Source organism: Haemorhous mexicanus, chromosome 2 (genome assembly GCF_027477595.1).
Source record: "Haemorhous mexicanus isolate bHaeMex1 chromosome 2, bHaeMex1.pri, whole genome shotgun sequence".
Taxonomy (NCBI): Eukaryota; Metazoa; Chordata; class Aves; order Passeriformes; family Fringillidae; genus Haemorhous; species Haemorhous mexicanus.
In genome coordinates, this window is record NC_082342.1 from 107361891 (window position 1) to 107383448 (window position 21558).

The following is a 21558-nucleotide window of genomic DNA, read 5'->3' on the forward strand; positions in this document are numbered from 1 at the left end:
AGCACATGAGAAAACACAGCCACCCTTCAGTCTGCTCTATACTTAGTAAACCTTTCAAACATCACAGCAAAACTGCCACAGCTATGTATAGAAAACATTTTACTAGTGAAAAGCATAGAGAATTAAAGTTGTAGCAAAACAAACAGCATAAGTATAATCATACTATCATAAAGATGTTTACATTGGTTTAACTCATGAAATAACTCACACTAATAAAATATTAAGTCCTTTACAATTTGGAAGGGATTTTTTTTTTCATTTTCTTTATAATGACCTTAAGAAAAATGCCATTGATTCAATGTAGTGTACACTTCAGATTATATTTTTGATTTTAAGGACATTTACTGAGAGTAAATGTGCATGGCGAAATATATCAGACATTAGAAGCAGTTGTTGGTCAAGCTGCCTGTGCTGTCCATCCGTGGTGGCTCTGAACAGGACATGTAAGTGCTCCTATGCCACCAGAGATTAAACCCAAATGAGCATCACATGCCAGCAATGCAGGAACACAGGCAGGGCAGTCAGCTGAGCACAGCACCTGCTTCAGCTGTTCTCCACAACTTTCCTGCCAGCTCCAGTCAGGGCTTGGTTCCCATCTGAAGCTCTGAATCAGCCAGGACACAGACAATATTCAGTACTTTACACAGTGGAGAACTATCAAAGTTTGCTTTCAGTGGTTTAAGATGTTGCATTTTTCTCTTTCCCTCTATTCTACTTTTGTTACTGCTCCTTTCACAAATGTATCTTCCTGAAGGAAGCACCCCAGAGCAATGAAGTCCCGTCCAAAGTTTAAGCTGACAGCATTCCTTGTATAGTAAACAAGCCAGAGTTCTCTGATATTAAAACATAAGGCAGAAGAGAAAAAGAACAAGAAGCAAAATGGTGTTAAGGCATTTATCTATATCTTCCCAGAAACAGGCACCTTACAATAATACAGATACTTATGAAAAAGTTATATAGATATGTTTTCATGAATGAATACAACCATGAAGTTTCCATCTGCCTGCAGAACACATCCCTAAAAATGGAAGCTTATGAAATAAGTGCTCAAGTACAAAGCAAACATCACATTTGAATGTTGACCTTTGCATCTAAAGCCATTAAAATGTCACAAGATAGTTAGTTGTGCAGTTTAACTGTTTCAGCAACTCATCTGAATTACAAGATTGAAATTCAGAATATTCTTTTTTTTTAGGCAGGTTCAGGTGAGAAAAAAAATTTAAAAGACTTTCAAGTGCCTGCAGCTATGCAGCAGTTACATGGAAAGTATGGACTTAAAGCTCCAAGCAAAAGAAGTGTAAAGAACTGAGCTAATTTCAGATAGTGGGATAAGCCATTATTTTACTTGATATCTGATTTTTGTTGACTGTTATTTCCACATGGGTTCCACTGGAAGCACTGATTTTTCTTAATATATTTGATTCCAGACGCTCTAGATATGTTTTGGCTCTGTTTCTCTCTCTGTATCATAAAGGGGCACTGAAAGATAACACCTTCTGTCAGAGTGTATTAATAAACTAGTCTCTGCAGTAAACAAAACTATATGTATATATTCTTGCATTTGCTCTAAATATTAGAGAGTTGGACTGTGTTCTGGCTAATACAGCTGCATTTCTATGAAAATATTTTCTCTAATTTTGATTTGTGGATCAGGTACATTGCCTTCAAGTGTGGTCTTTTTATCTTTAATTATAGAGCACAAAAATAACTTTATGAAATAGATTTGAAAGTGCTAAAGAAACACAGACAAATCAAGTAATATGCTGTATTTTAAAAAAATATATTACTTATATAAAAAAAGTTGGAAAATAGAATTAATTCCAATTAATTTCATATTAAAGTTTTAACAGTAATCTTAATTTGCTTGCAACTCTGCTCTTCCTAAAACATGAATCACAAGCAAGCAGTGCATGAAAAACATCTGATAATTCAGATACCAAGTGTTGAGGACTTTGGCATCCTCTTGATGTCATCACCTTTCTGCTCAAGCCTTTCATATCCTTGAATTCTTAGTGCCTCAGAGGGTCTCCTTTCCCAATTAAAAGTCATGCTCTCAATTTCAGCATATATCAGTCTCTCTCATCTGTAGGTAAAACTAGAACCACAGCCTGGACTGTAATTTTTACATGAGGTTAAACTGCAATCAAAAGGTGATGAAGAGAAGCCGTCGAGCATCTTAAAAAAGCAACTGCTGAGTGACCTTTGACCAGTCCTGAGCTATTAACAGGCCAGGGACTGAAAGGCTGTTGAGGATATTAATGTACCTTAAATGAGGGGAAATCAAATTCAGAAAAATAGGAAGTAAATAATGAGAATGACACGTGCCACAAAACACAAAGGAATCAAAATATAGGAAACTGTTCAAATACACAGCCCTCTGTAAGTGTAAGAACTGTGACATTCAGCACTAGATCTTAAGTGAAAAAACTGACACATTTTAGCAGAAGTTCATAAACCAATGTTTTTGTTCCCTCCATCATTCTATAAATATTTGACGATAAAAGGATTAAAACTGAAATTAAAACATTAAAACTGAAATTCAATATAATAATCGATAACATCGGTAAAGCACTACAGGCTGTTGGAGCCATCCCAAAACTATCATTTCAGTTTCAGTACAGTCATAAATTAGAAGAACTTCACATAGAAAAAACTATAAGCCAATGACATAAAAGAACAAGCATACAATCTGGTCAAGGCATTAGTGCAAAAGATGACTTTCATTTTGATCTATGGTAAAAAATACCTCATTTCTTTTTTTCTTACAGAATTCTCTGAGACAGAATTGAGATTGTTCAGGCTTAGACTTATTTTGCTACTGATAGCATTCAAGATCAAAATCGTCGAAAAAACAGATCAATTCACAATTCGTTTTTGCTCAAGTAACTTAGATTATTAACTTAAGATTTTATAAAATATATTCTACATCAAGATCACATGCCAAGAGTTTGGCCAAGTGTACTGGATACATCTGTTTTAAAAGAAAAGACTAAATCATGTGCTTAAGAACTAGAATACAACAGCCAATATAAAGTGCTTTTAAGTACCATGACCTAATTATAAACTGAGCAAAAGGCATTAACTGTATCCTTGGTGACACACAGCAAAGGAAAAATGGAAGGATATTAAGTTTCAAATAACAGCTCAGAAGCAAGTCAGGTGGCAGATGTAACACAACCACAGCATTAACCCACCATCGCCTAAGGAAAGCGGCATGGGAAGGAGGCTGCTGTCCTCTCTAACTACCAACACAGTATTGTTAATCCTTAATCCTTCCAGGTTTACAAGACAAAGCAGGGTATTCTCCTATTTCCTGTTTCAGAGAAGAAAGCTGTAAGACACAATCTGTAGAGCAGCAGCTGTGTAAAGATTAGGTTTTGGTATAATGTCCCCGAGTTACCTTTTTTATTTCTCTTCCCTTGTTCTAAACAATGCTTACCTTTCAAGGTGGCCTTTTTCAATACCTTCATTGCATAAAGCTGTCTAGCATCTGATCCTGAGATTTTTTTGACAAGGAAGACCTGCATTAAAAATTAAAAAGAATTCTTAAAAGAAAATAAAAGCAAGTCAGATTAATGTATTTTGCTATGAAATTCAAGTAGTCACTATGATTTCAATGAAACACTATTTGACAGTTTTAGATTCTGCAAAGCCAAACCTCGTTTCATAATCTAAAAAGTTCATTCAGAGTATACTCTGACAAATTAATTTTAGTCTAATTTAAGTAATTTCAGAGAGTAAAAAAAAAAAAAAATCAGATTCTCTCAGAAGTTCTTCCAAATTTGACACACAAAAATCAACTTTTAAAAATTAATCTCTAGTTTTATCTTATTGAAATTTATAGGATGACACAGGAAATGTGCTAATAAAATAATTTTCAGATATGACCATAAATATGTGAACAACATTTGATCCAGAAGTCTATATAAATCAATGTATAAATAAATTTAAAAATATCCTAGTGTTGCATGTACCAATAAAGAAGACCCAGTCTCAATTAAAGGGTGTTTCATTTCCTTCTTCAATATCATGGGATTTCTTAACTGGTATTGTTTTAAATACCCTTAAAACAAAATTAATTCCAGTAGAGACAAATTTTACATTTAGGAATGAAAAAAAAAACCTACCAAAACCAACTGTCACAGGTTTTCTGGCTATGGACATGTATAGAGACATGCTGTGGTACATGAGGAAGTTAAACAGGTCATGTGAAACTAGTTTGATGTCTGGTTTTGTGCCCAATTCTCACGTACGTTAACATGCCCTGCATTACCCAGAGACTACCAGATCATCATCAAAAGACCTTGAAAAGCATGCAAATTTACTTTTTTTAAACTAAATGGGAAACAGTGACAGCTTCACAAATCATTAGAACAAAATGATTAATGGATTTTTAAAAAAAAAGTAATGATTTTTGCATAAATGCTAACACAACTGAGAACAAGACTGGCATTTTTGCAGAAAACTGAGTCACCTAGACAGTTTATTATTTTTGCTTTTTTAAAACTCACATTCCCCCCTCTCCCTCCCATTAAATTACCGAATTTAGTATTATCAATAGAAGTGATTGCTGAAATGACAATTTATTAGCTCACTTTTCCTTGCCCTTGAATGATTTACTTCTCATGATCTGAAGATTTCCAAATAAAAACCTGGTAATGATTCTGGATTAAATCAAACCTTTGAATCAGGTTTCTCAGTGAATTCTTACTAGTATGAGTACAAAAATTTATAGTTTCTAAGCACCTAGATTTCCAAACTTAACTGGAACAATAATGTAACTAACAGTAACTCACTACCACCAAAAGAGAATTGGACCTATTTTTCTAATTTTCCACCATATCTAAGGTGGTTTTTTTACATGCTAGAGCTTAACATCACATTCAGAATTGCAATTAAGGATGAAAATGGATGTAAAGGCTCCCCTATCTTGCCTTACATATTCCATTCAGTCTTGCCATGTGAACTTAATGTTTTGCTTCCAAGTCGGATTTGGACAGCTAAAAGTATAAAAACTGTAAGCCTAGTGAGATCTCAGTACTCATGAAATGCCAGAAACATTGAGTCTTTAACAGATGTTCAGATAAATATCAAGGTACATTGCCTTAACCAAATTACAACAGATAATGAACATGACTGGGGTGTATCACATTTACTTCAGTAGCCATTATTGCCTACAATTTGTTCATTACAACTGCAACATGCTACAGAAACCAGCTTCTGTACTGGTGATGTCCTACAGTTAGCAAGCAACAAGGAATACTTATCAAAAAAACACTTCAACCCTCACCCCCTGAAATAGAGAAGAGCAGTTATAGAAGAATGGCGTTCCATTTTAACAGTAAATACCCAATTATTTCATATCAAGCCATTTTTTCTATTGAACTTTGAAATCCACATATAGTACTAACATGAAAAAAAACCTACTACTTTAAAAAGATCTGCCACAATTACAGCGCCTCGTTAGCACTAATTTAGAAAGCAGTTTTCACTTGCAACATTGCCTTAATGCAAAACTGTGACTGTCCAAATATTTCACAACCAATATTCAATGCTATATTCCTGAATACTTGGCTCCACAAGAGTTCAATTACCAACCTTTCCAAAGGATCCTTGTCCTAGTACTTTCAGAAGTTCAAACTGTGAAGGGTCTGCTTTCTCATGTCCTTCCTTTACATGGTGAGTTATTGCAATTTCTTTGATACTTCCTTCTTCCTGGCAGAGGAAAACAGAGGAATAAATTTAGATTAATGGTTTACAAATATTTACAAATTCAAAATATGTTGGAAAATACCAGAGTCACTGAACCCAATCAACTAGACAATGTCAAATATAGGGAAAAAACCACTTAGCAATGCTATTGGCATAACTAAGACAGAAAGCCCTAGTTCAGTAACAACATAGCTTGAACTTTTAGAGACGCACCGGGATCCAGACAATAACAGAGTTGACAGAAGTCAGCAATTCCCAAGATTTGCCTCTTAGGCCCATATTATTGGGTTCATATTTCTGTTCCAGATTCACAACCAATTAATGGAAACCAATCTTCTTGAGAATTTAGTAATTTTAAAACACACCTAGAGTGTATTAGATAGACCAGATGTCTTTGGAAAGCCCTCCTTTTTAACACTTGAATGAGGACCACCATGCTGCAGCAATGCCAATGCTCACCTTTTAAGACAGTGTGTGACTCAACACATTTCCACACAAAGCAACACTCTCCACCCCCACTTCAGCAGCAGACTCCACCTGCCACTGACAAAATTCTGTTGAAGAAAGTATTCTTCCTTTCTTCTCAAGGAGAGTCTATCCTATAAAAACTGCCCAGTCCTTATCCTTTCCCCTTCTGTGAGAAAATGGTCACCAGAAAGCTCTAAGCAGCAGGGAATCTTCTTGTGCTCTGCACTTAATTCAGTGTTTTCTGCACTGAATTTGAAAATCCCTGAAAAGTGACACTCCTTGCCACACAAGGAAAGAATTTCAGATCTTATAATCATCAAGTAACTAAAAAAACCTTCATTCTTGTTAATGTCATCTGAAGATCTATCTAGGCATTATGCGCAATCCAAGCTACTGTAAGTTAATGCACAACTGACAGTTAACATACAGAAAGCAATATATTATCTATTATATCTATAATATTATCTATATTATCTAGTTTTAACTTCTTGTTCATTCTCTTTCAATTTCTTCTATGGGTTATAGCAAACAAAATAAATCTGAGAATACTTTCCATCTATTTATTGAGGAATTCAGACCCATTTCATAGAATTGTAGACTGGCTGGCATTGAAAGGGACGGCTGGAGATCATCCTGTCTAACCTAATACCCTCAGCTCAAGCAGGGCCACCCAGAGCCAGGACCTGAATATCTCCATGGATGGTGATAACCTCCCTGTGCAGCATGTGCCAGGGCTCAGCCAGCCTGACAGTGAAAAAGTGTTTCCTGATGTTCAGACAGAAACTCCTGTATTTCCCCTTTTGCCCATTGCCTCTGGTCCTGCCACTGGGCAGCACTGAAAAAAAGCTCTTTGCACCCTCCCTTCAGGGTGGTTGAACATCATTTCACCATTGTGAATCCATGCTGAATAAGCCCAGCTACCCTTTGCACTCCATGTATACAGGAATGCTATGTTTTTCTCCACGATTTCCCTGGGGATTAAAGCCTGGCTGACCAACCTGTAGTTCCCTGGATCCTCCTTCTTTTTGAAGGCAGGAGTTGACATTCACTTTCCTTCAGCCCTGTCACCTCTCCCAGTCATCGTGGTAATTAGAAAATAATCAAAAGTGGCCTCACAATGACAGCTGCCAGGGCCCTCAGCACTCAGGTGCATTCCATCAGGGCCCACAGACTCAGATACACTTTGCTTAAGTATTCTCTAACCTACCCAGTGGCAGGACCTGAGGGAATGGCCTGAAGTTGTGTCAGAGAAAGTTTAGGTTGAATATTAGGAAAAGATTCTTCATTCACAGGTCGGTTGGGAACTGGAACAGCTCTCCAGGGAAGAGGTCACAGCACCAAGTCTGATAGAGTTCAAGAAGCATTTGGACAATGCTCTTGGGCACATGGTGTGACTCGGTGATGGTGCTGTGCAAGACAAGGAGCTGGACATCAATGATCTTGATGAATCTCTTCCACCTCAGGATATTCTATGATTCTCCTCTAAGACTATGCCTTCCTTGCTCTAGTCTTTTCCTTCATCTATATGCACCATAATGTGCACTAATTAGTTATAGTGATAGGTTAGTAGAGGCCAAGTTCTAAAACTGTGTTTCTGAAGCACTAATTTGTAAGCTTTTCAAGCATTCCGCAAAATGTATGTGCATGAGTTAGTGCTGAAAGTACCCTTTTGCATCTGATCATTTCAGTACTGCATAAAAATGCAAAGCAACTGTCCACCTAGGTCAGCATATTCCAACATATGCTTCTCCCAGACAGACAATTCTTCTTCAAAAGATTCTCTTTTTCAAAAGATTACAAAGTTGGAAACAAGATGCACATAAGAAATCCTGAGTGTGTGATAGCCTGTATATATTAAAAAACTCCAGCATGTGATTTGGAATAATTCACAGAACATGCTGGCAACTTTTTAAAATCAGGGAGTGAAAAAAGACACTTTGGTGTGAAGAATTTAGTTTTAGAAGACCCACGACAAATCCAAGATGTCCTCTAAGTTTAGGTGCCTGTTTCCATTTTAAGACAGCCAAACTTTTGCATGTGTGTGCACACCGGCATGCTGAGTATTCCACCTAATAACGTGAACTTCTCTGTCTTTTCAGGAGAAAATGCTACCATCATTGATTACCTGCTGAATCTTTACAGTCTGAAATAAATATTGTTTCCTTTTACTTGTCAAAGGAATAAATTGCTGGTAGACATTTTTGGTTTTCTATTTTAAATTATTATGTGATCAGTTGGATTACATACTACTTAAACCTCTGACTGACTCTGAGAGAATCCCAAGAGAGGAACAGAATAGCTCAGCAAAACAGACTGCCACGCACACATTACTTCACATACTTTGATCCATTTCTGCTTAACAGTTTTATCGATTTGCTCCCTGGCAATCTTGGGAAAGTCAAGAACATGTGAAACACAACGTACTCAAATCTATTTATTTACTGCCTTCAGGGACACAAAGCAATCAGGTGGGCATAAGAAGGACATGGAACTGTGGGAGCAAATCCAGAGGAGGGCCATGAAGTTGGTAAGATGACTGGAGCACCTCCTTATGAAGACAGGCTGAGAAAGCTGGGGCTGTTCAGCCCACAGGAGAGAAGTTTGCATGGAGACCCCAAAGCAGCTTCCCAGTATTTGAAGGGGACTACAGGGAAGCCAGAGGGGGATCCTTCATCAAGAACTGTAGTGATGGGACAGGGAGTAATGGGTACAAACTGAAAGAAGGGAAATTTAGGTTAGGCATTAGGATGAAATTCTTTACTGAGAGGATGGTGAGATACTGGAACAGATTGCCCAGGGAGGTTGTAGATGCCCCAACCCTGGCAGTGTTGAAAGCCAGGCTGGATAAGGCCTTGGAGCAACCTGATCTAATGGGAGGTGTCCCTGCCCAGGGCAAGTGGGCTAGGATTAGGTGACCTTCATGGTCCCTTCCAATCCAAATCCTTCTATGATTCTATATGCTTTAAAAGCACTACAAAACTCAACCAGAACAAGAAAATATATTAACTTGCTCTCTATACACAAACAAAAATTATTATTTTTGAATGCTATGCAATTATTATGCAACCATATTTCCAGTGGTTATTTTGAGCACACTCTAAAAAAACAAAACAAACCCCAAACCACCACTTCACATTCCTAATACCAAGAGAATATTCCCAGGCTTTGCATTTTCTCAGGGCTCAGTTACTCTTCAGTCCATAAAAGGCAGACGTAATAGAACTCTGTTTTAAACTAAAAGGAACTCTAATGATATTCAACTTTAATTTGTCGGTAACTCTCATTCGGGAGCAAGATTTATTATGAGTGGTTGTTCACAAATTTGCAGCTTCCTTTTCTGATGTAACTGTTCAATGTTTGTTATTTTAACCTAAATAGTGCAAATGCAGTTAAAAATACAAAAGCTAAGCCTTTTATAGAAACACAAATTATATGCAGAGGTAATCAAGCCTCACTATCTACCTGAATTACAATACAAGTCTTATACACTGTAGAAAAAGATCTCTATTCTCAACCAACTGCACTAATTACATCAGATCAGAGATGTCATCTTGCAGTAAACTGGAAGAGAAGCCAGCCGTTCCATCTGGTAGTGAATTGTTTGATCATTTTTCTTGGTACTTGGCAAAAACATTTGTCCCGTGTGATGAATTGAAAATAAATGAGATGCTGGAATACTTGGGTCCTCTGCTCCTTTCTTCCATTCCTTGAAACCTTTTACTCAACTACAGACAGTCAACTCACCAGTTGCAATGGAGGGGTCTTCCAGTTACAACTATACCCTCCTGCCTACATTTTATTTCTGTTATTTATAAGCTTGGAAAGCTCCCTTTTCTCAAGCATTATACTGCAGCAGGGTCTAAATAAAAGTCTCAAGACATGATTTCTTCTTCTAGGCACACAGTTCTCTCAAGGCCTTCTTCACACTAGAAAGTTATGCTGCCTCAGAAAGCCATTTAAAAAAATTCCCAAAACAACCATGTGTGTCAGCTTTTAGGTGGTTACTATTGGCTTCCATTACAGTGAAACCAAATATGGAATACAATGAAACAAACAGAAGGTAATATTACTCAGAGTTTATTTAGCAATGTAATAGTGTTAAATCAACACTGGCTAAGAAAGAAGTGAGTGACAAACAAGTTTAGGTATGAATTTGAAATAAAATATTCTAGAACAATTTCCTGTACTGATCTAGTCTATTCTAGGCAGTATTTCCATATAAGTAAGCTTATAGTAATATACTTCACAATACATGTCTGTGCACAAGAACACACACATAGGAAAGAACACCAAATGGACTGTATGGCACAGACAAATAAAACTAGAACGAAAAACTATTAAAAAAAAAAAGGAGGATTCTGCAACACCAAGGGCAGCTCATTTTTATCTTAAGTAATCAGCTACAAATTGGAGTAGGAAACATGCTTGCCAGTAAAACAAAAGGACAGACACCTTCTAGGGAAGCACTGAAAAACTATTTAATCATTATCAGATTATAAAAATAATAAACTAATCATGTTGCTGGGAAAAAAAACTCCCAATATTTTAGGTACTTAATGAACATTAAACACTCATTTTACTTCTAGTAATTGAATTTATGTGAATTTCCTTTACAATCACTTTTTAATTCAAAAGTAAATTAACTCTACACCAACATAAAATATTTGTATTTGTTTGAGATCTTATTACAGGAACAACTAATAGATAATGTGTTAAAAGAAAACCAGACTTTAAACCCTAAAGGAAGTAGAAACAGAGTCTTACTAGGCATATATTTCTCAGTAGTAGTGAAAAAGCCCAGAAAAGCAAGATGAGTTTACCTATACATAGACTCTTCTGCAATTTACCCTTCAGAATTCTGAATTTTCAATAGGAAACCTGAAAACTGCTCTGTGTAAAGAAGTGGCCCATGCAGAGCTGCATGGCATAAGCTCATCAGAGCAGAACAAGCTGCGTTATCTGCAGACCTTTCTCTGAGCAGTGTGGTCCAGGGACAGCTGAAAAGCTGGTCTAGGACTACTAAACTGGGCTCTGAATTGGTATTTAGGAGAACTACCAGTAAAATCCACAATACCATTGCAACACTCATTAGTGTTTAAACAGTAAACATTAAAAAAAGGAAGCATTCTTTGACTACAAATTTTACATTAAAAGGACAGAGAAATAATAAGCTAAAGATTAAAATAATTTTTAAAAATATATAAATATATGCTGCAATATTGGTAAAATCATTCACAAGGAAATATTCCAAATCATCTAATTAGGCAGCCCAGGATCAGATCTGTGCTCTTACTCATAACAGGAAGTGGAAAGCCATTCAGAATAAGGAATATTAGCACATCCAAACACCATAGGAGTCTCACTGCACCTAAAATTCTCAGCCTCAGCTTCCTGAAAAAAATGCATAAGCCAAGTGTGAACTTGCATGATGACAAGTGCTTGGCAAAGAAATTTCAAAATATGAGGCAGAAATAGGAAATTCAGCAAGAATTTACTCTTAAAGAGGTGTAAGAACTAGATGTGAATTAACTTAAACACAACACCAAAGGATAAACTGCTATGTTACATATGGAACCTGTACTTAGGAAAGGTATTTCTGGGAGACAGATTTCCTCTTTTCTAGATACTGAAAATTACAGGACTATGAGTAGAAATATTTTAAACACTTTAATCTTAATGACAGCATATTTTAGATTACAGTTGTTAAAAAAATAATTTGTTCATCAACTTCATGATGGGGGACAAAGACTTGAGTATATACTTTTCAATAAACTGAAAGTATAAATTAAAATTATGATATACATATATTATTCCAAAGGACAAGAGCAGAAGCTATGTAAAAGATGTAAAGTTTTAATGCAAAAATAATAATGGACCAGTGCATTTATATTGCTCCTACACAGAGGTGACATTTAAGGGGTGTAAAGTCATGAAGTGACATAGAATTGGAAAGGTAAGGAAAAAAAAAAAGTACAGGGAAACATTTACAGCTTAAGACATTCAAACATTAAAGCCAATAGCATGTGACTCTAAAAGTAACTGGGCCCATCCTGAACAGAAAGACTGATTGCACAGTCTTTGCTGTCCACTTCAGTGAAATTAAACTAAATAGAAAGCTGACTGAAAGCAAGATACCCAAACACTAAGATTCCTAACAAAGACAGGCATGCACAACAAGACTGGGGGGGTTGGAAGGGTCCAGGAAGATTTTATTTGATTCTGTAAGTGTGGGATTTAAGAAAAATCAAATTTAAAAAAGTCTTTTTGACTAACTATGCAAAGAACAACAAAAAACCTGTCAGGCCTAATTTTTTGTCAAACCAAGAGCAAAGGTAGGTATGTGTAGTACATGCCAGAAGAACCTATAGATTAAGGCTTTTTGAAAGAACAGCCTACTTATTTTAACATGCTGAACACTTTGAAAGGATTGGCATTACTTTTTGGATTATTCTGAGGCCTGTTATTGTGGAAAATAGATGTTCTTATTTGATGACAAAAAAAGGAGTAACAGCAGCTAAAGGCTAAAGAAAATAAATTACTCCTTTACCATACCCAAGTATTTGTTCCAGTTTCTACCTGGAAGAAACTTAGGAACAGATTTCTGAGAAAGTTCTCTTTATAAAAGGTTGATTAGAAAATCCCTGAAGTCATTACTGTGTGAGACATGGGATGAATAACCATCCTATCTCGAGTTCTTTGCATCATGAATGGGATATTGAAGATAACACACAACATCCACACGCTGTTTCAAGGAGCGACCCACAAGAACTGAGTGCACAACAAGGCTGGCTGCATGTTCACTTTCCCATGAAATGAGCATTACCCAGAAGAAGGTGAAAATCTCCTCAGAAGTGCAGTAAATTTCAGCTGGCAAATGACTAAATACTGATCACAAAGCTTCCCCTCTGCACTCTCATTTGCTATACAAAATATAGCCAGAAATACAGCACCAAACCTGTAACATCAGAATAAAAGGTTTAATGGTTGAAAAAAAGTAAAAGGCCACATACCAATCCCTTCTGCATCTAACAGAGATGGAAGTTATGAAATAGAGGACATAAGAAAGGAATAAGGACAAACCATTAACCTCACAGTCATTTTAAATAAAACCTCTGAATTCTACAACACAATTTCTGGACAGAAAGAAACCCCTGTAATATCTTTGCTTTTAGAACTGAGAAAAAATATGACTATCAGCAGGACTTTTAAATAAACTGCCATTTTCCAATAACAACGCATCACTAGGACAGATGTGCTATACATATTCGAGTTCATTAAAACCCAGTGGGAGGGAAATCTGACACATGCAAAAAATCCTTGGATGGGTCCAGTAATCATAAAAGTTCTTCCCATACGTCAAACATCATTGACATGCTGACCAAAATCTGTCAAAATGACGTTAAGGCTTTGACTCAAGGTAAACATCAGACAAGAAGATTAATAAATTTTAATCTCAATAAATAATGAAAACCTTTATAATAGCTAAACCATCTTAAGCAACTGCTGTAGAAATTAATTTAAATACTGATAATCCTGGTTTCAGCATTACCCAGGTTTCACCTTTACCTGTTAATTCTGTACTGTCTTAACAGAGTAAAGAAGGTACAAAACAGAACCATCTTTGACATACAGTTACTTACAGACATAAGTCTTAGTTATGACTTAATTTGCTCCTTAAGAACTTTTTCAGATTTTTCACTGTAAAGTGATTTTCTAGCTCGTATTCTTTGACGACTTGTAAAGTCGTCACTGACTTTTTTTTATTTTTACTACTTGATTGTTCATGTTATTATGGAAGCCTCTGCATCACTGATTTATGCTGCACATAGAGCAATAACCCCCACACTTCCAGCCACAATCCTCCTGCCTCAATCTGCAGTGACCACAGCTGTGGAACCAGCCATAGGGCTGTGTTTAGTGGGTACTGGGAGCCCTTCCAAGAGTCACTTGCCTGACAAAGCCAAGTCACTCCCCCAAACTGTGCAAGATTTTTTCTTAATACACCATTTAGCACTTAACTGTGCCAATATTGTGACTTTCAGATTTCTTTTAAACAGACCCTATGAATACTTTAAAAAATGCTGTTGGATCCCATCAGAAACTCTTTAGGGAGCTATTTAATGAAATTCTTCTGTTTAAAATCACATACAACTACTATTTTTTGTATCTATTTTATACAGGATAATTTACACATGAGAAACGGCCAGAATCACCATTAGGAAGGATCACAGTTCTGGAACTTCAATTTCTATAGTCAGGAATCAGAATAAGAGAAAAAATAAATAATTTTTGATAGTTTTGATCATAACAATTAAGTCAAAACCATATTGCCCATATTGGCGAACACCTCCTTCAAGCATAAGCCATTTTTCAAGATAAGACCTAAATCAGTGCATCAGTCAGGGTATGCTGTTGACCATACAATTTTCAAAAAAAGCAAATCCAAATGTGCAGCAGCAAAGATACTGCTTTTATAATTTTTCATTTGTTAGTATTGATTATGTAGCAACATAGATTTTTCCATTTTCATTACAGAAGCAGCAGCTTTGCTTTCACCCCTCTCAATCTCTTTTCAGGAATGTTCTGCTTCCTTTAGACAAATGCACATTCCTGAAGCACATGTACACATTTAGTACAAGCAAAGATAAGGCTGAAAGTAGAAAAATGGATTCCCCAGCAATTTACTTACCACTGCTCCAACAATGGCTAAAGGTTGCCTTTTACTATTTTGCTAGCTTTCACTGTACTGCTAACAACTCTGCTGGACATGGCTGTGATTGGCAAAATATTTGTCTGTCACAGGCATCATAATGTTGATCCCCACAACCAAATAAACTATTTCTGAAGTACTGACTGTGATATTAAACCTTGGTGCTGAAGTTACATAAAGCAGTTATGTCCTCTAAGGACAGTAAGCTTATTGGATATCTAGTGATTTTAAAAGGATGACTCAATGTTGGCACAGTTCCCCAGCTCATATACAGAACTTCCTTTTCCTCCCCTCCCTTGAGTCAGGAAGTCTTCTAGATGCATTTTTACTTTCCCAACTTGTTATGAACATAGGATGAATTCTCAGCATTATCTGCAGATATTAAACCCGCCTTCTGAGTTATACTTCTAGAAGTAATAAAGAGCAACAAACTGAAAACCAATTACTTTTACCAGAGCTTATAGAAATCTTCATTAAGGTAAAAATGGGACTTAAAAATGTGAAGAGTGCACCAGTCTAGGTGTTTTAAAATATCTTAGACACATTTTATATACATTCATACATTCAACACTTTTTATACTCCTACCTTCAACCTTAAAAATGAAACTCACATTGCAACAAGTACTTCACAGTCTCTCATTACTTTGGTAAGCAGTGTTAGGGAGCTAAATCATGGACTAAAATCCATTCCTTATAACTGAGACTAATGTTCAATTTGAGTCACTTATAGAAGTAGCCACTACTTATCTGCTCATACACAAACAATTGTTCTAAAAAGCTGATTAAAAATACTGCTTCTGAAGTAGCAATTATTCCAATATAACAAAAAGCAAAGTGGTACCATGCATAAAATTAAGTCAAGCTGATCTAAGGATATTCTGTGTATGCTGTCTGTTTTACACTACTGCCAAAGAAAAGCAAGAGTAGAGCAGAAGTTCTGAATGGGGACATCTGAAGTCAGAAACAGAGGCTGTCACAATTTAAGTCTTTTCTTCTTTTTAAAAGATGGAAAAACCTACAATTTCAACTAACAGCATATCACTTGCTGCAGGCAGCACCTATTGTTTTACCTGATAGAAAATAAGATTTCTTAAAGAAAACTTTATTTGTAAATGTTTAGTTTCAGGATCTGGGTTTTTAAAAAATTCTTAAATTAAGTCTCTCAGATAAAATAATTTGTAGAGATAACAAAGAAAAAATTTGTATTAATGTATTTATTCCTTAGCCTCTTTCTACTCTTTGTCTTTTTTGGCTTTTTCTGCAACAATTTTGAGATCTAGAAGGATGCTTATGTCTGTATTTGTTTCACATAGCCAACTGACAAAATGAAGACTGCAGATCTGGTTACGGAGACAGAACTCTTCCCATTCTATTGGTTGTACAGATGAAGCCAGATAGGAGTTTGAAGAATGAATCCTGTCCCAGAGAAACAAGCCAGAGGACAGGTAAGGCCCCATGGACAAATGTGGCTCACCAGGCTGGGAGTGTAATTCTGAAAATGCTTTTTCCTTAGAATGAAAACACAAAAGACAGGACAGGAGTAGAACACTACCCCTTCCTTTCCAAAGGAACTCTGAGCAGTACGTTGTTTGGCAGGTAAGCTGAGGAATTCCTGTAAGCATTTTAAAAGCTCAATATCACGAAAAGCAGTTTTGCAATGCAGTTCTCTTTTGATCAAACAGCACAAAATTATCTCATGAACTGAAATGTGCTCGTCAGCATTGGAAAAAACTACTCATTGGGTGGAACTTTCATTTCCCAGTAACTCTGATATAAATTTTTTTCCTACTCGGTAAGCACTAACATTTCAGAGAATTGTAATTAAAAAACTAATTAAAGTTAAAAAGACCCAAACTATTTAGAAGGAAAAATAATCCCTGAGCATACTCAGCACTAATCCATGAAAATTATGAATCCTGTTTTATTATCAGAATTTCCTAAATATATACTGAACTCTATATGGGCTGAAAACAAGTAGTTTGGTCTGCAATAGCTAGCACTTTAAAATCAACAGAATCTTGAAGACAACCTAACCAGGCTGCGGTAAGTAGATAAAACAATGCCATTATTTGAACAAATTTCTGAGGAATATCTTTCATGTTGCTTATGGAAAAGAACTACAATTCAGGACTATGAGTTGATAAGTATTTATTTTATAAGGTTTACATTAAAAACCCTCTTGATTATAATGCAATCTATGTTCTATTGTTTTACATTCATGTCTTGGTGTTTCACCTGTGGCAAGAAAATTCCATTTCATTTTTTAATATGCATTGCAAAAATTAATACAAATTGTTTAATCCATTACATTGGCTAGTAGGTGTCTACTGCTTTTACAAGTTAACAGACCTTCACTTAAGATGTTAAGTCATTACACAAGAAGGTCATGGGGGTTTGGGTTTTTTACCCCCTCAATGAAAAGTATTTGCAGACCTACAAAAGGATAAACATGAGAACTGATTTGACTTCCAATTATAGAATGTTTACATGTAATGTTAAATTGTTCTGAAACGGTGCTTGGGACAATACAATACTCAACTAGTAATTCTTAACGTAAACCAAGCTTTTTAATGCTTAAATATATGCCCAACAAGACAAATCACACAAATTAAACATTTGCTATGACTAAATTATCATTTAAAAGTTGAAATAACCCTAACACTGTAATGCAAGCATCATTACTCTTCATATAATTTCAGGAGTAAATTTAAGATATTAATACACCCAAGTTATTTTAACTATCACCACACGGAGCCATATTTTACAGTTTAAAGCACTATATTAAGAGGGAACTATTAAAATTACCATTAGTAATAAAAATACAAAGACTTTTAATAAAACTTGACTCTCAGTGACAAAACATGCAGCTAAGCTCACGTTTAACAACACCCACCTCCTCCTAAAATATAAGTTTTACATTATTTACATACAGGTAACAATTTCCTAATAAGGCTAAATTTTATCAGCAGGTACCTTAGAAACTTCTACAACATACAAACATACCACAGACTTTCTTTAAAGGAACTACAAAACGCTTTGTATTCAAACAACACTGATCCCTAAGCAGTGAAAGACTAAAACTGCTCTGAAATTAGAAGTTAAATAAAAGTAAAACTTTCCCCGTTATTCTCTTAAATAATAAACTAAGCTCACCCGAACAGAGCGAACACGCAGAGCCAGAAACTTAAACATGACTAAGAAACCATGGTGTTTGGATTTTCTGACTGAGCGATCATACGTCTAGCAGGGAAGACCAACCCTGGCGTTTTTGCTGTGACCAGCTGTTCCGGCAATTAGAAAATTTCCTGTCAGGCAAGTCAGACACAGCTGGGGGGTGGGGAGAGAGTAGGGGGGAAAAAAAGGTCAAAAAGAAAAGAAAATACATTAAAAAAAAAAAATACATTGATTTTTCACACACACACACACAAACAGAACTGGGATAAAGAAAGACTGGGCAGCAGTGGTACTCATGCTGCTGATACTTACAGAGATCAGCACAGGAAACTTAAGCAGAACTTAAGCAGATTGCCTGATAGCAACAGACTGTTGCAGATGTTACTGATTCCTGGTTCCCAGAAAAGAACAAAAGAGACCAGCATCTCTTTCAGAAATCACACTACTACACAACATTTCACTGATTAAGCACAATAGTATTTTAAGTCCTATATGCGATTACTATATTTTTATGAATTTAACTTTACAAAATGTTTTAAGATCTCAGATATCACTATCCTATAGACTACAATGCAGAGAATGCCTAAAGGTTGTTTTTATTTACTAGAATTGAGTTAGAGGACCAAAATGACCTTGTACCTAGGCCTTTTGAAATCCTGCACATAGAAAATGCGCACAGATGTTCTAGACCAAGGCAAACTGCAGAAATATTTAAATTGGATTGCCTAGCTCAAATGTCTGACTTACACACCAATATTGTATTGCTCTATAGAAAGTGAACTTCTTGAAGTAAAAAAAGATCCCTAAGCTTTCTTTCAATGTTTAAAAAGCCCCAAACACTTTAAATGTTTTAGGAATTAGAAGTCAATCTATTTACTACAAAGACTAAGAGAGGAAGTTTTTAATTTGATCTCTCTAGATTTACCATGGGAGCTATTTTCATGAATATTGCCACTATCTTTAGCTTTTTTGATACTTGTTTTAACAATGAATTGCAAAGTACATGCTCCTTTAGTGGAACAAGACTTTTTCAAGTAATAAATAAACAAAGGCAAGTAAAAACCTTTAGTCAAAGGCATATACAAGTATTCAGCTATAAACATATCCAGGTGATTCCGTTTAGTGACTGTGTATCAAAGGAAACATACAGCAAAATACTGTAGTCCTGCTTGCACAAGACATGAAAACAAACCCACCCTACACACAGCTTCCCTTGACTGGGTTCTAACAAAGATCTGGATTACTTCATTTTTTGTTATATTTTAATTCCTCTTCAGAAGACAAAGCCAGTAATTTAAGCAACAGAACACATTGCTATCTCTATTCCACATCCTGTCTCCCTACAGTATCAGTTTCTAGCTTTTCCTTTAAATTGGGATTACACATCTCCTCAGCGTGAGCCAAGATCCTCTTGTCAAAATGGAGAGGTGAAATAAAGACCTGATTGAGCCATATCCCAGAAGGAAAATTGTGCCCTTTTAGTGTTCTCTTGTACTCCTCTGGGTCTTTATTTTGTGTCACATCTGCAGGGACGATCTTTCAAACTCTGTGTACTGAGTATACACAATTATTATTATAATAAACACAGGCCTTCAGGAACTACTACTACATGAAGGAGGACTTTGTGATGCAATTGAGGGCTCCGAAGTCCTCAATGCCAATGTGCTTTTTACAGTCCAGTGTGGTACAGCCTTTTTGGAAGATGCAGTCTTTCCTACAGCAGCAGTAACACAGCATAAAGAATTATTAAATATTAGTTTCAAGATGAACAAAGCTTCTTGAACACAAGAAGCTTACAGCAACACAAGGATTTCAAATATTTCATAAATAGCATAAAATTACTTGAAGCTTTCCCCTCTTCAATTGTTTCAAACTTGTAGCTACTTCCTCCTTCAAAACTGAAATACTTCAAGAATTTAACTTTGCAGTTTAACAGTAATATAGTTATTTGCACTTGGAAAATTTCAAAGAAATTTAAATAAATAAGTGGGAGACCATTCAAGCTCTCTGCCGTTACCTTGTAAAGAACAGATGCAATTACACTAAAAGCAGAGTGACCAGGAATCTTCAAGTCACTAAATTAAACCCTGTTGTACCAGAAAGAGCTAAAGGCAGAAATGGAGAGTAAATGGTAAGAGCAGCTATAACTAAAATATTCCTTGAAGATGAAAAGATACTGTGGGTAAATAATAATTTTCTTATCTTGAGGCTGTAAAGCTAAGAGTGTATTTTGCTGCAGATATGCTGTATCAGCTGAGGGTGACAGGAATAAGGCATTTCAACTGAAACTTTGTACAATTACTGACTACTGCTCTCCAAAACCTTTTATGTGACCTCCCAGAGAAGTACAAAGCACAGTGCTCAGGGGTCAGTGGGGTTACTTCACAACAATAGCTCTCCTATAACTGCCATGAGTCTGGCAGGTGGAAGAAATTTCTTGTGCTCTGGGAGAACACAGCCTGCATGGTTCCCAAAGAGCACCAGCAGCCAACCAGAAACATTAAGATACAAGCTACACAACTCACTTTGAGCATCTCTCAGAAGAGAGCTTGCCCTTTTAAATATTCCTTCATATATGAAGGAGACAGGTTAGAGGGCAGTAGTCCCCAAAAGAGAAGTCTCTGATAAAAAGAACAAATTGCTGAAGCAAGTTGTTTCCCTAATTTAAAATCTTTGATAAGGATTATATTATACTTGTTTATCAGGAGACACAACTGTCTCCAAAACAAAGAGAGTGTGGTGTGCCTGTCAGTCACAGTCCTGTCAACCGCAGAACTCCACTTGCACAATGCATTTCCTTCTCCTCCAGTACAGAAACATAAAGTGAGTTCATCTCCCATCATCCCCTCCTCATTGTTTAAATTGGATGATCTGAGTTTAGAAAAATTAAGAGAAATGCTGTCTAGACTTTCAAGAGAACAGAGCTCACAGACACTAGAGAGAGCAGGAGAAATAAAAAATGCTGAGGAACTCTCAAAGCAATAGGGAACATTTGGAAGTCCATGAGTTCTACTGAATGCTGAAACATTGAATATAAGTGTAGTCCTTCACAAACTGACAATCTCCTATACCCTCAGTTTGAGAAGCATAACAATGCAAGTTAAGTCTTTACAGTGCTAGAAAAGCAAGGCTCTGTAGTATGGATTGCTTTCAATTATTTGCAAAAAACCAAAGAATGAAAAGCCCTTGTTTGACAAAGGTCAACAATTGAGGAACAGAGAGCTAATTTTTTGAGTTTTCAGAAGCAGAATAATATACTTTTCTTCATAATAAATACATTTGTATAGCCAAAGCAGCAATATTCTATTAAACAGGGGGTGTGGCAGCTTCCATCTGTCAGTTTACAGGCTTTGTAGGGCTACCATCTGTTTTCTCTCCATGTAACAAGTAAGCAGCTTGACTTGGAACATTGCTTACACTCTCAAATTATTCAAATTTTCTGACCGAGATCCAGAACGTACCCTGCAACTAAGACACCAAACGCAGAAGAAGTC

At 36.1% G+C, this 21558-nt stretch overlaps 1 protein-coding gene across 4 annotated transcripts in view; it reads right to left on the reverse strand.

Moving 5' to 3' along the window:
- RPS6KA3 (ribosomal protein S6 kinase A3) overlaps positions 1 to 21558 on the reverse strand; it is a 74117-nt gene that overhangs the window by 34956 nt on the left and 17603 nt on the right. For 3 of the 4 annotated variants that reach the window (XM_059839877.1, XM_059839876.1, XM_059839875.1), the window contains exons 3-4: positions 5599 to 5715; positions 3440 to 3521 (exon numbers count right to left, since the gene is read on the reverse strand). In XM_059839877.1, coding sequence (XP_059695860.1) covers positions 3440 to 3521; positions 5599 to 5715 — 199 coding nt within the window. Of the gene's footprint in view, positions 1 to 3439; positions 3522 to 5598; positions 5716 to 18043; positions 18098 to 21558 lie in introns of those variants that run through there. The other variant, XM_059839873.1, reaches the window with a different exon arrangement.